Source organism: Eurypyga helias, unplaced genomic scaffold (assembly GCF_000690775.1).
Source record: "Eurypyga helias isolate BGI_N326 unplaced genomic scaffold, ASM69077v1 scaffold15006, whole genome shotgun sequence".
NCBI lineage: Eukaryota > Metazoa > Chordata > Aves > Eurypygiformes > Eurypygidae > Eurypyga > Eurypyga helias.
In genome coordinates this window covers 1-17,677 of record NW_010256115.1, presented here as the reverse complement: position 1 = coordinate 17,677, position 17,677 = coordinate 1, and the positions used below count along the sequence as shown (strand labels likewise).

Here is a 17,677-nt window from a genome sequence, read left to right as displayed (position 1 = left end):
CAGTACAACTCAGCAGCCTAATTTAAATGGAATTTCACTAGTGCTTTAAGCTAAGAGATTCTAGAAGGGCACAGAGATGCGCAAGTAAGAAATTGTACCAAAGGGCTGCAAGAGTTCAACTATTTGAACTGATGCAAGAAATGCTAGGATATCTGCCTCACATGAGCGTAACGGAACACAGTACAAGAAAGCAACAAATTCCAGAGGAGAACTTGTGGTGGTAAAACCTGAATGTAACCCCTTTCAAAGCTAACAGAAGTTAGATGAAAAGAATTCTTGAAGACAAGACAATCTTAAAAACCTCCAGAGTTGTATGGCGTGGTTGGTGGGGTTGTTGTGTACTTGTGGGGCGGGTGGTTTTGTGGGGATTTTTGGTTTGATTTTGTTTGTTTGTTTTGAAAGGGAATGAAATTTTGATCCCTTTCATAAGGGAGAATGTAGAATCCCTTTCTTGGTTGTGTAGCTTCCACATAACCTCAGAGCCATCCTTGAAAAGGAACGTTGTTGTCTTTTACAGCACCCCACAACAAGACAACATCACAAACAAGTAGAGAAGTAAAAATTCTCAGTATATCACAGGTGACTTTTTCACACCTTTTCTTAAATCCTGTGAGAAAGGAATTTGCTGTGACAGTGACCAAGTTGATAGGAACTACTGAAAGTCTTCCAAAATTATTGTTGCTTCTTATGTACTGTAGCAGTCTCTGACAGTAAAGGTTGCTGAGTCATTTCTGCCTCATGGAGAGCCTAAATTTCACACTTGTTGCTGGCACAGATATGGCCAAAGAATGCATCATTACAGAGGATATCATTAAGCAGATGAAGATATCTCAATCAACAGTCCTCCCTAGAGATTCCTTAAAAGCCTAAATAAGCAATTCACCAGAGATAATACCTCAGAACATAATATTACTTGAAAGGAACTCTTCGTTAGCAGCTCAGTTCAGCAATGAGAATGATCCTGTATGCTACAGGCGGTTAAGAAATTGTAACAGTGAACTTTGTCAAAATGAGATGTTTGGTGAAAAATGGAATGATACTAAACTGATAACCTTTGGAACTCGTACTGTGTTCTTTATTCACATTACAAAGGCTGCACAATGCCTGCGTGTGCATGCCTATATGCAGACATCAGGATTTTGAATCTGTTTGCAACTTTGAGAGAAATAAAAGATGCCTGGACGTGACAATCCTACAAACTTTGGGAAAGTCACTTCTCTCAAAACCTTCAGTATAGGAAGAACAAGTTCGTATCACACCACAGAGGAGCTGGTTCTTAAAATACAGATCTGTAAAATGTTAATTAGATTGCTGTTCATACAACTCTCTTGTTTTCATTTGCTTCAGCTATAATGTTGTATCAAGGGAAAATATAGACTTCCACTCTAGCAGAAAACAACATTTTATCCGCCTTTTTACTGTTGGACAGCCCTCATGTCTTAACTGCTTCATTTACAAGCAATACTAGTCCACTCGTCGTGAGTTTCTGCAGTGTCTAAAGAGACATCACAGTATGAAAAAACAGCCCGCCACCAAAATCTGGGAAGCTATTTAAAGTATGATGACATCATTCAAAAGCTGAAACTTATCCAAATAGGAAAGAGAGAATCAGTCTGACAAATTAAATGTAAAGTTAAACTGTTAATGGAACACACTGCAAAAAAACCCACAAACACTACACGCAAACAAAAAGACCGTAAAATACTCCTCCAAAAATCGTCAGAACAAGCAGGTTCCTAGAGAGACTACAGATGATCAAATGACCAAAGAACCCTCCAAAATCTCACATTCAGAGAAGATAATGAAATAAGACTTTGAAATAAGACTTCCTTTTTAATTCGCTATTAATATGCAAGATCTTTTATATGTTTCATGACAATTTTTTTCAGGGGTGGGGTGGGGACAGGACATGGACAGGGATGGTAATGACACAGGACATAACACATCTGTAGCTGAATTGCTGATAAATGAAACAACAGGAAAAATCAACATGGTGAAAGGAATCACTGGGACTGATACTTCAGAAAAAAACACTTAAAAGCCTCTAAGATGAAACAGCATAACTACTTGAGTGTAACCTCCTACTTTAAACTACTGATTGAAGCTACTCAAGATTTCAAAGACATTTGACAAAGTCCTTTAAACCCATAAAGAAACTAAGGAGCTAGGTAATAGGGTCCTCACTTGGAGAAATTACCTGTTCCCTTCTGACATAAAAGTGAGAAAAGGAAAAAAACGTTTTAGAGTTATAGTGAAAAAAAGATCAGCAGTGAAGTCTTAGAGGGGTATCTGTAGGGGGCTCTCCTGTTTAACATATTCACTAGTGAACTAAACAAAAGAATGAACAAAGTTCGCTGAAGACATTAATCACACAGGATAGCAAAAATAAAGGTCAGTTGCAAAGAAATGCAGAAGGACGGTACGATGTGAAGTGACTAGGCAATAACCTGGCAGGTGAAAGTTTAACGAAGTTAGAACCCAGTTGGTGCATATGGGAAGGAACAATCTGAACTTCATAGAGCAAAACGACAGGCTATGAAGTATTACTTTTGGGGAACCAGATCTTAGATACCACTATGAGACCACCAGCCCCATAACTAGCAGAACCCAATGAGGCAAATAAAAGACGTGCCCCAAAAGTGTTATCTTGAATACTTGGACGGGACAAAGCTTTTCATCTCTATGTCAGTAACAAGTGTTTTGTATGACACACTCCAGAAAGCGCCCTAACACATTAAACAGAGTGTGTATATAACACTAAGTGATACACAAACAAATCTGTTTCGCAAATTCTCTTATTGTATCATTAGCTACATAACATTTCTACTTTCTAGTGGTTTTTACACCTCAAACTGAAACAATAGTAGTAAAACATGCTTATATTCAAATACCTTTTAAGAAAATTATAAGAGAAGTTCTATTCTAATGACACCACACTGCAGAAACTGAAACAACTGCTATGTAACTTGTCAAATGGATCACATACAGACTGGGAGACAGCTGTGGACAGAGCTGAACTCTGCTACTTCAGCTTGAGCTGTCATTGACAAATCCTCCTGTTCCTATTACAGAGCAAAACATGCTTTCACACAATACTTACTTTGCAGGATTTCTAGAACCCAGGGTCCAATAATGTGACAGTATTTTTTTTTCATGAGGTAGTGACTTCTTTGCCTGAAAAAACGTGTGATGCTCTACACAAGATTTCCATAGATTTTTGCATGCTCTGTAATTTAACATGTTGAAGGCAACAATATGCTCTCTGGATTCATTCTGTAACGGTAGGAAATATCATGTTTCATTATATACAAGCAAACCAAACACAGTCAACATACTCATAAAACAACAATAAAATTACTTTTAGCTTAAGTAGGAAAAATGAATTTAAAAAACCGAAATATCAGCGTATAGTAGTTTTTAAGATGGAGATGGCAAAACACCCCTGTGACTATATGAAATTCTGACCACAAAATGGACACTTTCAACGTTTAAGCAATACTGAATTTTTTTTTCCAGTTCCTAATCCTTATAGTGTTAATGAAATATTTAAGTCTATAAAGATTTGTATATACAAATGTAATATTAAACAGTAAATATAATTCCAGGTTTCCAGCCAGACCATGACCTCCTATGACAAACAAAACTCATTTAAACATTCCATTAAGGTGGCAAGGTAGAAAGGAAAAAAAAACACCACCCTCTCAGTCCTTGAATTCAAACTCTTCACATAAGCCTCCAACTCCATAATGTTCTTTCAAGAGCCATAGTATGCACAAAGCATCTGCTTGACAGTCTTCTAGAAGATACTAAAGATGTTAAGTGTGATCCCTCTTGGGGAAAAGAAAGTAGCTGTGATGGGACTGGAACTGCTGCTACTGATGTTCAAATCTAACCCTGCTTTCTGGATGATAACACATGGATGAGGCCACAATGTGGAGATCAAAAGTAAGTCTTGGTGCAAATTCCCAGTTCTAATTTCAGTGCCAAAGTGCCAGTGAAACACAGGCGTAACGCAACCGTGCCACCCACGTTTACGTCCTTGCCAACCAGCACTTAATGAGCTATTTCAGATCCCAAGAGTTTTGCACAAGATACAGTTTTGGTTAGTCAATACAGTTATTGACACAAAGAAAGTGGAATGAAGAGCAAAGCAAAGGGGAGAAAGGAAGATAACATGAGACCTGAGTTAATCACTATCACAGCTCAGCACTTCAGTAAGTCAAGCAAGTTTTCAATTTAATCTCTCATCTTTTATAGCCACTCTGAATTACGACTGAATTTTGACACCTCAGCATACAGTTCGGCAGGCAACCATCTCAGTAAAGCTCTCTTTCTGGCTCATACTTTGGAGGAAGTCAGGATTTGGGTTGCAAAGCCTTTTTAAAAGACTCAGACTTAATAAAGCTCTCTTGTACAGGGCAGCAAGAAATAGAGGTTCCACCTGGATAACACCTTGATTTCTAGTTGCCATTGTCCTGTCATTTGTTCACAGCAACAATCCTACTGGGTAGTAATTACAGACCACTTTGGTTGGAATAATCAACCTGTTTGTCTTGTCTTTTTATTGCTAGGCAAAATGTTACAAATGCAATGTATCAGACATCACTGCCACATTCTGCAAGTCACTTTATGACCAGTTGAGAGAATCTACGACCAAAGTCACTGTTTTAGAAAACTAATGAGAACCTCAAGCGAAAGACAGAAAGGAATTGCCCCTTGATTTTACACAGGCACTGAAAAACATTAACTGATTGCAATCTTTCAGCTATGTTTTCCCCGTATCTATTAAAACGTTAAAAGAAATATTTTTCTATGTTTTTAAGAAGCAGGGTTTGTTATTTGAGCCTCATGCATACTGGAACCAATTCACCTTTATCAGTTCACCACAGATGCTTCTGATTAGCTTACATAAAGTGTGCAAGCACAGTGAAATTTTAAGTCAGATTTTCTTGCAATATAGAGCACAAGATTTAATGACAAACACTCTTACATACACCCTGTTGGCTGAATACCACTGGAAAATTTTACACTATTCCAGAAGACAAATAAAAAGAAGTGTACAGTTATTTTTGTCAGCTTGGAGTGCTGGTCTTTCAGTTGCCATAAAAATTGGATTATCCAAACAACTCAGTTATACTGAAAAGCCATAGTATATCAATAAGGAATTAAGTCTATCTAATATTACGTTTTTAAATTTAGGTTTGAAAATAGTAATGAATCTTGCCCCCTAAGCAACAAGTATATTCTCCCCAACTGTTGTCACAGAACTTTCTTAACACCTAAGTGGGCTAAAAGTTTAAATAGGGACTTATGTTAGGATAAATACTTTCAGAAGTTTCAGAAAAACAACTTTTTAAATTAACAGAATCTTCCATTAACAAAACCATACAGCACACTAATAAGCCACCTTGCAAGATGTGCTATGAAATCGATGCAACATTTTCAAGACAAAGAACATCCCAGCAGGATCCAAGGTTTAGAGCCTATCATTCTTCTCAACTCAAATTCCAAAAGAATGCTATTTTAGTAGTTATCAAGAAAAATGAGGATTAGAGAAGTTTATGGCCATTAAGTTAGAGGGAACAATTCTCAATGTCTAAAGTGAGTGTCTTGCTATTTCAGCATCAGGGAAGAACTTTGGTCAGAGATATGCCTATGCCATTCACAAAGAATTTGAAAGTACCTACAGCACAGCAAGCAAAAACATATTTTAATATGCAGAAAATGAGGTTGGTTTTAAGCACCAGATAAATACCCTGGATATAAAGTTTAATTGCCGGAAGCTTCAAAATGTTGCCTATAAACCATCATAGCTCCTATTCCCACCTTAAATCTTGCACTGTTCATTAAGTCGACATATGAGCTTTTCTAGCATCAGACATTCACTGATTGCTCTTCAGTCCTTATGTAGCTCTTCAGCAGCCACAGAAATATTGCATACTTCTAACAAGTAGCTGATCAACTGACTGAAGCGGTGGGAAGGTAAAAAGAGGTGAGTAGCAGAGAGACAGTGAGATAAGGTGAGTCTTCAGAATAGGCTCACGGGAAAGAACAAAAAGGAGTAAGAGAAATGGGAGAATTAATCAATGAAACATGGCACATCCCACATGACTACAAATTCGTAGCCCTTGAGAACTTTCTGTAGATTTTTGTGAAGAAATCTATACGTGAAATACAAAACCCTGAAATATTTATAGCACCGTCACCATCTTTAGTAAAATCTTGCCTACTAATATGTAGCATCTGCTCTGCTTTCTCCTCCTTCTTTTACCTTCCTTACTTGCAGCCTCATTTACCTATTGCCTCCTGCACTTACAAGCAGAAATGAAATCGATCCAAGGACTGATGTGACCTCAGTCATCTGCTCTCACCAATCCCTCAAGCGAGCCACCATTCTGGAAAGACTCTCTAGCAGCACAGCTGCCCCCTCACTCCCCTTGCACTCCAACAGCAAGCTTTTCAAAGCAGTAACACTGAAGTACTGAGGGCATGCAGACTTGCTGCCCTAAATTTCAGGCACAGGGGGATAACTGACAAGGATGGATATATCTGGAGATTTTATAGCACACCTGGTCTGCTTTTTCATACCTACTGAGGAGTGAAAAGGTCATCCGTCTGTCCTTATTTTTCCTACAGTTCTGTAGAGCTCTGAGCACAATGCAGTGTGCATTCCTGTAATCTCAGTGGGTTATGAAATAAAGAACTATGATCATTTAAGAGAAGATTACTTAAGAGAATCAAGGGCCTTGAACTGTCATAATTTAACAAAAGCTTACTTAAACACATTTTAAGAATGCTGCCTTCCTCAATGGTGCCACAGCTCTCCAGAAGGGAAGTTAACTTTTGACAGTAGTAAAGTCCTTATGCAATGAACACACATATTTTACATGATCTTTGAGTCCAGCAATTGTAACAAATTGGCACTTTATCCCTCCATATTCCAAATAACTCCTGTAAGCATTCTCATTTTACTATCCATTGTTACTAACCACTCAGAGTTCTGTTCCTACATTCATTCTAACAGACAATTTGAAACTGCTGTCAATTGCTGATATTTGTATACTTGAAGATATTTAAAATTTCTTAAGACTCCTTATCAGTTACTTTTTAATCCTCAAACCTAGAAGGTGGTGATACTTGCCAATGTCATACAATTACACTGAGTGTAATACAAATACAATTACACTCACAAGTAACAGAACGGCTTGCCAACCATACAGTGAAATACATTTAGCAGACTGAGATAAGTTTACATATAAACAATATATTTAGAAACTTAACAGCTTGCAGAAAACTTAAGACCCCTCTATGTTGGGTTAGGACAGTGTCAAAAGAGAAAACAATTTAATTTGTCCATGCTATGGGTGTAAGCATTAGTGCAGTAGCACTACGTCTAGATATAACTTCATTTACACAAGCCCTGAAAATTAAGGATGTGTACGTATATGCACACTCCTCAAATCTGGGAGATACCCACCAAACTGGGGATGGGAAGAAAAGAAAGAAAATATAAAAATACTCTCCTTCTGGGTAAAAAACCCCAGCCTCCCTAGCATGTTCAGCAGACACTAATCCACGAGGGTCAAGAGGTCTTCTTGTAACACAGCTCCTCGCAGTTTAAGAGCTCATTTTCTAGAACAGTTTTCACAGAGTTTAGGTATAAGTTAACACTTACCTTTCACTATCTGAATTCTGTCCTCGACTGAATTAAAATATCTATATATCTGCTGGTCACTAATTTCTGTATTTTTTCCTATCGTATTAATTATTGTCTTCCTCTCCTCCAAAGACAGCCCAATTTATTTCTTCATGTTGTGCCAGTACAATACTGTAATACAGATTCTTTTTTTTTTTCTATTAAATAGCCTAATATTACAACCTTTCTGCAAAAGGCAGGCACACAGCATTATGAAGGCTAATCTTGATTTTCTATTGCACAGTTTTGTCAACTGTCTTCATCTATTTTGCCATCTTCTAAAATGCTCGATGTTACATGCAGGAGGAGATGTCCCCTGTCCAACTGCATGTCTTTCAGCTACAGGCCTGCCCTTTCCTCCAAATACCTTCCTTTCCATCAGAACTCTGAGCCCCATAAGCAGAAGGGACCTCTCACAGTCCTCCTAGATGGGATAAGCAGCTGTTCAGTAGATTCATTGCAGTGACTCTACTGGGCAGGGAGAGCATCTGAGAAAAGAGCAGCAGATGCTGACAAGAAAAGGGAAATACACATTAGTTTACAAAATACTGGAGAAAGGACAAAGATCTCCATTTCCCCCAAGTCTCCCAGAGAGGAGACCTGCATGGGTAAGATACAGTCCAACAGACTGAATGTGAAAAGATTCCATGCTGGAAAGGAAATGAAAATGGGAAACAGAGCAAGCGTAAAAGAACCACAATAGCAAGGGCAAGTTAAGAAAACCATTTTAAAGGCAAGTTAATACAACAGAGCCTTTTGTTGTCTTAACATTTGGGGGAGAAAAAAAAGACCACTTGAGCAAAAGAAAACAAAATGGCTACTTACATGTTTTTGCCGTTGTTGTATAAAAAACTTTTTCCTTTTAAAGGAAATTTTTAATATGTTCACCCTAAAAGAAAGAAAGAGACTATGAAATACTAAACAATGCTTAGGGGCAGGGGGGAGGTGGGGAAAGAAAAATAATACTGCATACAGCAAGACTAAAAGATTATAGCTGTTAAATATTCAATAAATAATATGCAGCCATCTCCTGTACTGAGTAGCAATAGGTGTCGAAAAACTCAAAGCAAAGATTTTAGCTAAGGAAAGATCTTTTAAAAATTGAGATTCTTCCTCATTTACTCTTTAAATAGCTCACACAGCAATTCTCTCCCACCAAATCTATTCTTGCAGCAAAAACTTGATGACATCCTTTACTAAGTCACACAAGTGTTAAATGTATAACTTAAGAATCATGACAACTGTGACTAAAGGAACAAAATCTAAGACCCTAATGACATGACAAGGTTGGTCATACAACATCTGACATTTCCCAGAGACTTCACAGATTGGCTTTGTAATAAGAAAAATATCATGTACTTTTATTAATAAGTAAACAACATTCTAGTTAAAATCATAACCGTAGAAGGATATTAACATTCATTCTTACAGTTTTCAGATTTTTCACTTCAGTTAGCATCTCTGCATAATTAACGTGGTAATGTTATACAGAACTGAACACCTCTTTTCTATACATACATAGTATGAATAAAGATTTTCTAAGGTAAGGATTACAGTTGGAATTAGTGCTCAAGCAACCTTCATTTTATTATATGCTTATCAGTTTTGCTAAATTAAACTTCTAGGTACCCACACACTTTCCTACAGCTTCACAAGACTTGTCTGAAATATCTGTATTTTCTCTACAGTACTTCTACTTCAATAACTGAAATATTACACATTTTGGAAAAAAAAAAATCTATGAACAGTTAGAATCATATGGATGCCTTGGGAAAGCTATTTAAGGTCTAATCGCTGCCTGAAAAACACCATCTGCACACCACGAAAAGGTTTTGAAAGGCTACTGTCAACAGTCTCAGAATATTCATAGAATCACAGAAGGGTTTGGGTTGGAAGGGACCTTAAAGACCATCTAGTTCCACCCCCCTGCCATGGGCAGGGACACCTTCCACTAGACCAGGTTGCTCAAAGCCTCATCCAGCCTGGCCTTGAACACTTCCAGGGATGGGGCATCCCCAGCTTCTCTGGGCAACCTGTTCCAGTGCCTCACCACCCTCTCTGAGAAGAATTTCTTCCTGATATCTAATCTAAACCTCCCTGTTTTCAATTTAAACCCGTTACCCCTTGTCTTGTCACTACAGGCCCTTGTAAAAAGTCCCACCAGCTTCCCTGTAGACCTCCTTCAGGTACTGGAAGCCTTCAATAAGGTCTCCCCGGAGCCTTCTCTTCTCCAGGCTGAACAAGCCCAACTCTCTCAGCCTGTCCCCACAGCAGAGGTGCTCCAGCCCTCTGAGCATCTTCGTGGCCCTCCTCTAAACGTGGCCCATTCTCATCAACTGATAATGTTTCACAGCCCCTTAGACCTCATCATGTGTGATCTATATTGATGATGTCCTCAGTTCTTACCACAGTTTTTGCACTGCTCCCGGCAAGTGGGATAATGGTATATCATTCATTCCCTACTGCCCATGACAGATATGCACCCTACAGCACAACGTTTCTCATTCATACAGGATTCATGTATTTGTCAGTTACAAACAAGAAAGGAAGCAACAATCCCCCATCTTGCACAAAAGAGGTGGAAAACTGAATGTGTGCCTGTTTCTGAAAATGCTTTTCTCCATAAATTACAGAACCACAATGAAACAGGAATTTCATTCACACGTCCTTTGCCGACCAGGCAAACTGTTGTGCGTGGTTACTAGAAAGTTTAAATCACATCCACCTCTCCTGTCAGGCCAACTCCAGAAATACCTGTGACATCTGACTTGCTACCTCAAACAGCAATTATCTGTACTGCTCATCTAAAAGTTCTGGACTCTGAATTTCCTGATAAGTCACAAACTTTCAGTTGCATTTACCAAGATGCAACTCATTTATGTATAAAGGCTTTCTTAATCCTAGTGCTACTACTCCACTTGAATTAGTACCACTCATGTTTTCCACTTCTGGATGTTTCTTAACGTATGTCTGGACTTCGGCTCAAAAAACTTATTTGTTGAAGTCTAATCTTTCTTAGCTTACACAGTCAGCACATGGTCTGTTTTTTACCCTAATGAAGAGCCAGCAGAAACGGAGGACACAGAAAACTAACCTTGCAGACTAAGCAAAAACCCCTACACCCAACAAAAAGGTAGCCAACATCCAAAAATACCTAAACAACTTTTTCAATCCCTCCCCTCCTTTTTTCCCGCTCCAAAAAAACCCAAACAAAAAACCCCAACAAAACATGATTCACTGCATGACCATATAATTACTTCAAGTCAAATCAGGGCTTTAAATCTCTTTATTTTAACTCTCCTCCAACTAGAGCATCCCTCTCAATTCCATTCATTCTTCTTGAAGTACAACTAAATCTATTTAATTCAGTGACAAAGAACACTTACTAATTTGACAGTGTTATTTAACATTAACTAAAAATCCTTTGCAATGCTACGCCTACAAGCTGAAGTGAATGTTCGCATATAGCACAATCCACAAAAAATCCAAGAGATTAAGGTATCAAAGAATTTAGATTTTAGAAATGCTTGAAGATGCCACATCCAAAACATGATTTGGAGTAGAATGCAGCTATTCGTATCCTAACTGGTAGCTCAGTTGCCCTTATCACTCACCAAAATTCCAGTGACTATGCAATATTCACAAATGAATAAAAAAAAAAGCTCAATATTTGTAGTCTATTAATAATGACACATCTTTTGGGTCCTGTCTTCCTATCATTCACAAAGGTCAAGATAGATTGGTTGTGTAGTAGGCAAGAAAACTATTAATTTCTGATCAAACTGGTAGTTCTGTCCAAGTACTTAGTACTAAGAGCTGGTATTTTTTGACTTGAAGCAAAACTGTTCTGTAACTGAAAGTCTCATACTTTGCCACTGGAATCATAGAATTGGAAGATTGAGCAGGAAAGGTTCTGTCAGACTTGCTGCATAAGACTGTTGAGTTGTTTTTAAATTTTAATTAGCAACACAGAATGAATTCCTCTAGAACTTTCTCTACAGTTTTCAAAGCAACGAAACTGCATACACTGAACAGCATTTAACACACAACCTTAATTGCTGCTGATGCGGAGTGCGTGTATGGTTTTGCCGTTAAGACAATATTCTACTTGCAAAACAAATTTGGAAATTAATCTGAAAACAGTAGAGCACCCCCAAGAATAACTTCCCAGAGCATAGAAAATACTGCATTAAATCCAGAGTTATTTTTTAAATATGCTTTGACTTGCATTGCCTCTGACTGATCAGTCAGCTCCTTATGTAGGTTGCTTTGATTGAAAACCCTCCTTTTGCCAAGGGAGTATTCTCTTAGTGCCTCTGTTCCTGAAAACTTTTCGTCCCCTTTGACTACTACCATATGGCATAGTTGTACTGTCATCATCCACTAATGCTGCACAGGGGTTTACTTAGTTTCGCAAAAAGTGTTTTGATGGTGTTTGCTGCCACCTCGAGTTCTACCACTTTTATTGTGAAGCTTGCTCAGCCGATAGGAAAAACTACTTACTACAAATGGTGTTACATAAACACTATTTAACTTAAATCTAAATACTATTTCAATCATCTAAATGTTTTGGGTTTTTTTTTTTGCATTCTGAGGCTTATACTGTTCTGTAAGGCATCTCCTTACCTGCACACCTTCAGCTCAACCAAGATACATTAAAATTCCAGGCATTACATAAGTATATTCTCCTCTGAAGTCTAAAAAAGAAAGTGGAAGTGTACTACACTACAAATACAGCCCAGGCTTGTCTGGTCTGGTGACTTTACCTTGTTTGCTTACTTTTGGAGGGCAGGGAATGGACACCATTCCTTCATAAAGATAGGGTTATGACTAACCCATTCAAGAAGCCAGAAATAAATTATCAAAAAGTTATCCCCCATGTAGAGAGTTTTTGCTCCTTTCAAGTTGAGAAGATATTTTTAGAGAGAGAGTAGGAAAGCTTGGAACAATTGCATTAGCTGTCAGCTGACAACACTGCTGCCTAAACCTCATATTTGAGAATGGAAATTATTTGAACTGAAAAATTGGTGGGTTTTTTCCTCTCCATTTCTTTTCATGAGAATAAGCTTTTGTAAATGACGTTTTAGCATGTGTTTTATTCCTCTTTGCTCCTGCCTTGTATTCTATCAAGCTCCCTTTTCCTCCCTAAGAAATCATATAATCCTGGGATTTAAAATGGTATTGCTATGGTTTCCAGAATTAATATTACCCATTCATACCTTAGATCACTAAGTTGGCACAAAAAGACTTGCAGAAGACAGAAAAATGTGCCTCCAGTTGGTAGTTTTTAAAACCTGCAGCTGTTTAAAGAAGCTGTGAGACTGACATATGAAAGGGCAGAGCTCAGGGCACAAAGATGAAAGATAAAATTCTTTAATGTTTTAGTGTACATTAGAGAGGGAAAAACACAAGACTGTGCTGTAAGAGAGCGTTATTGTTATACATTTAGGATGGTTACAGTACATCCGTGAGATGAAAGACAACTCTCTGCACAGAAAAAAGAAAAGTCCAGAGACTGTGCAGTACATTTTCCACTAAAAATAAATTGAAACCTATTTTATTGTTTTCTCATAGGAAGTACCTGTTAGTATGAGTTCCTAATGAAAGGATGGTATGACTTGAGTATCTAAGGAATATTCCTTAGAGGCACTTTTTTATGTAATTAAGGAGTTAAAAGCAAGTACAACCCATTAGAATGCACTTTTCTGTCACGATTAAGAAAACGTTCTCCAGAAAAACTGTTACAAATTATATGAGGAAATTATGCATAACATGACAAAGCTATACTTCATCAAGCATCCGAAAAATTTCATATTAATTTAAAAAAAGAAAGACGGGAAAAAAAATCTTTCAGATACAATCCAAAAACCTTAAGGAAAGGCCCAGCCTCCATATAATTTCTAACTTAGGGTATCAGTTTTAGTATGGCATAAATAACAAAGCCTATAAATACTATAAATAATTATTTAACTGATTTCCAATGTCATTCATATTAGACATCTTGTGCACATTGCTTCTTCACAAAAATTATTTAGAATGCATTACAGTGCTGTAGAAATGTTTTCAGTATCATAGAATAATGCAAAAGTCTCTCTCCTAGAGACTCCAAAACCTTTTAACGTTATATAGCCTTGTTTGCTGACATTTAAAAATTTGTCTGAATTATATTATCCTAGTTCCAGTAAATCTGAAATTCAAAATAACTCATTTTACATTTCTTTTCTGAGAAGCTAATATTTTCATGCTGAATGACAGGATAAAATGATCAGCCCATCAGCTATTGAACTTTACTAGTAATACTGATTTTAAAAAAAAAAAAAAGGACAGATTATTTGGTATAATAACAGCAAGTCTAAGAGTACATGATTAGGAAAAGCCCATGGGGAGACTTGTATGTGAATTAATTTGATCAAGACTTGACACAGTGCAAGGAGTCCAAAACTCTTAGAGAATTTAAAGTCTAAACAATAGGTTTCATTTTTATCTCAACTTAAGGAAAAAAAATGATACACCATAAAGAACAAATTTATGTATTGCATTCTTTGGTATGAATGTTAAAGCAAGTGGAAGTAAGATTAAAAAGACAAGACATATTTCTTTATTAGTAAAGGAATTTACCAGGGATAGAAGCTTGTGCAGATGAGTTTTCTATATACAGCAATTCCACTGGATGCAATCCCAATCATGAGATCTAGATTGTGGAGATCCTGAAAACAAACAAACAAACAAAGAAACCTGTAAGAACACAGATGCAAGTTTGTAACATTCCCTTTTATCTACTTACAAATTCGTTTTCAAGTTTTCTATACTTAAATTGCTACTCCTGAGTTGATGCCAAAATTCAGTCAGACACTTGGATTTTTGTTTCTCACACATTTCTCTTACAGTGTTATCTACAAAGTATTACAAATTTCCACTCTTTAAAAGAAGTTGTAATGTTCATCTTACTACACTAGATGTTGTTTAGGTCAGCATCTGACTAAGGTTTCAAGTCTAGCCTTATTAATTTAACCACAGCAAAGAATTTGATGTACTTCCCAATGTCAGTCAGGTAAACATCACAGAATTTTGGGAACTGAACACAAATGTCCTGATTCTCTGCTGTTTGAGAAGACAAAGGAAATAATTCCTTATTTTTTCCAAAAAGGTCTTACCAAAAAAGGCTGGGCAGGAGGTGACCACAATTCTGCATATGAAAGTATGCCAGAGGAATACACATGTGTACATGAATATTTGATACACTAAACATTGTTAAACAAACAAAATTGTGCATTTGCTCAACACACTTAAATGGAAAAATGCATCCGTAAATTTACAATCCTTTTTATGTATTGAGATATTCAAGAGGAAAAACATACTGACATATAATCAGACACTTGAGTTAAAAGAAAAAAAGGGGTGCTGGGTGGGGGTGGGGGTGTAGGTCACTGAATGGTCAATTTGAGTCTAAACCCAAACTGATATTACAAAAAAATTTTACATCTTGGCTTCCTATCTCTCTATGACCAACAAATACTAATACATTATTATGCAAATTTCTAAACAGATCTGAACACGTGCATAAATCTACATGGAAGTGTAGAACCCGACAGTTAAAACACCAGGTTTGACTCAAGAGTAGTTTCAGACTATTTTGTAAAGGATGGCCAAGGGTAATGGATTTTTCCTAAAGCCTTCAGTAACTTAGCTGCTCCTCTAGATGGTGCTCAATATACAGTTTTCTCCTATGTCCAATCCCGATTTCTTTATATTGGTTAGGTTCAAAAGAATGGAACAAATAGCATGTGCTCTAACAATACTGTGGAAAGTCTACCATAAATCCTTCAAAAATAGTTGAACAGAAGCATGATACAGGCACATGAATGAAGCTGAATGTAATTTGCAACATGATTTATAAACCTCCAGTGAAATACCACAGCAGTTCATAGAGAATGAGCATAACCTGTTCAATACATAGCTCATTAACACTAAATACTGACAAGATGAGAGGAACAGCAGTCCTTCCTCAGAGTATAATAAAAAAATCATTAGGTAGGTAGCAGTCCAAATAGACAACATCAGTGTAGCCCAGAATCAGCAGAAATTATTAATAATACCCACAACCTGCCACCTCAGCTGGTTGAATCTCCATTGGAAGAAGCTCATGAACATCCAGTTTATGCCAGTGTATTATAGGTATCCAGAACTAACAACCTGTTAATACTCAGGGAGAAAACTGAGGCATTTCAGGAGTTGAATTGGCTGTAATTTTGCTCCCCCTGACATGATACAACCAACCTAAAGCAGCGCAGAAACCTGTATTATTAGTACTTGGAGCTTACTCCAGGTTCCTGTTTTTAAAAACCAATATTGTGAAGAAAAAAAAAAACAGCTTTAAGAGAAAAAGATGAAAACATACATGATTTAGCAGAAATAAAAGATTAGCTAAACACTTGCTAGAGATTAATTAGGCTGAAGTACTGTATTTTCTCTGGGAGCTTTGTCAGAACAAAGTTCATTCCCCACCCCTCTCTGCCCCAGTCCAAAATACTAACCTCCCATGCAGTTTGTTATAATGAATTCTCTTGTGTTAAACCTCAGAAATCCAACAATATTTTGGACTGGCATAAAGAAAGAGGGTCTCCCGAAAGAAAGATGATGTAGTTGTGAAGTTATTTCCTTTTCAAAACATCTACACTGTTAAATTGCACAACTAAGAAATAACATGCATATACATTTCTGTTTACCTATTTCTTTATGTAGATAATTAAAAAAAAAAAAAGATAAAACCATCATGCCAGGCATCTAGCTAGTTAAATACTGATTGATATTTGATTTAATTTACAATTATCATCTGGATTTTTGTACATATGGAAATAATATTGATTCTACAAATTTCCTGTCTTCAACTCTCTGAGTAAAAATGAAATGTGATTTAACATCAGACTAATTATTGAGCAGATGATAGTGGTCCAGAGACAAAAGGACATTAGGAATTCAAGAAAGCTCAATACAGTTTTCAAATATTGAATTAATTCTCCTGAGTTTCTTAATACTATTTCATTCTTGAATATTACAACTTTAGCAGTTCAGATTTATCCTCAGAGAAAAGCAGATGTGTTTGCAGGTGAAGGCTGAGTTCAGACTGATTCACTAATGGAAGTTCTGTGTTTAACAAGTTGCTAAAAAGAAATCTCACACTCAGCTTCTGCAAAATATTTAACTTCACACCATAAAACATTAAAATTCAGGAAACTAGATATTTATCTGTTCTTCAAGAAACATTATCCAAAAGCATCCCACTCTGAACCACTAGTACAGAAGCACCAGCTTCCTGGCCATTAGTATAAAAGCCAGGTGTTAGCTAGTCCCTCTGCCATACACACTCTAAAAGGACTATTTTATCAGCAAAAAGCGAAATTGTAGGGATCCACAGAGATAAAGCCTTTCAAAAAGCCACAGTTTAACTGGTCCCAGCTAGATCTGTTCAAAGCACTGTAATCTGACAAAACTGCAGGGGTGATTTCATCAGAGCAGTATTAGGTGGGGGAAGAACAATCAGCAGGCATGGCAAACATCCCTGGGGTGTAAGGCTGGGGTGTAACGTGGTAGCCTCTGTGAAGCAGCAGCATACTGGGGAGGAGGTATCTAACCTTCACCACAAACTTGAGAAAAGCATTACTCGACAGCCAACCAGCTACTAGTTGAGACCAAACATTGAGGAGTACTCTTCCGCAGAAATGCCGCAGCACAGGCAAAGCACTCGGCAAATAGAAGACTATCTGCCAGAAGGCAACGCTGAGAATGTCCACTTTGATATAATCCAGTGCTGTCCCTTTTCTTATAGGCCTTCAGGAGCACAATCAATGATAACGTGCCGTATGTGTTAGCAAAAAGGTTCGCTTCATGGCATTAAGTGCAAGCAACGACTTGTAACCGATGTTTTAGAAGCACTAAACTCCAGGGACAAACAATCACACCATGTCATGGTTTAACTCCGGC

General features: G+C 37.3%; 1 protein-coding gene across 2 annotated transcripts in view; it reads right to left on the bottom strand.

Moving 5' to 3' along the window:
- The window catches only part of PTPN3 (protein tyrosine phosphatase, non-receptor type 3), a 63,655-nt gene extending 46,748 nt beyond the window's left edge, over nt 1-16,907 (bottom strand). For both annotated transcript variants that reach the window (XM_010153556.1, XM_010153557.1), the window contains exons 1-4: nt 16,892-16,907; nt 14,315-14,411; nt 8,522-8,585; nt 3,101-3,273 (exon numbers count right to left, since the gene is read on the bottom strand). In XM_010153556.1, coding sequence (XP_010151858.1) covers nt 3,101-3,273; nt 8,522-8,585; nt 14,315-14,382 — 305 coding nt within the window. In that variant the 5' untranslated portion in view covers nt 14,383-14,411; nt 16,892-16,907. The remainder of the gene's footprint in view (nt 1-3,100; nt 3,274-8,521; nt 8,586-14,314; nt 14,412-16,891) is intronic.
- Between the last annotated feature and the right edge of the window lie 770 nt (nt 16,908-17,677).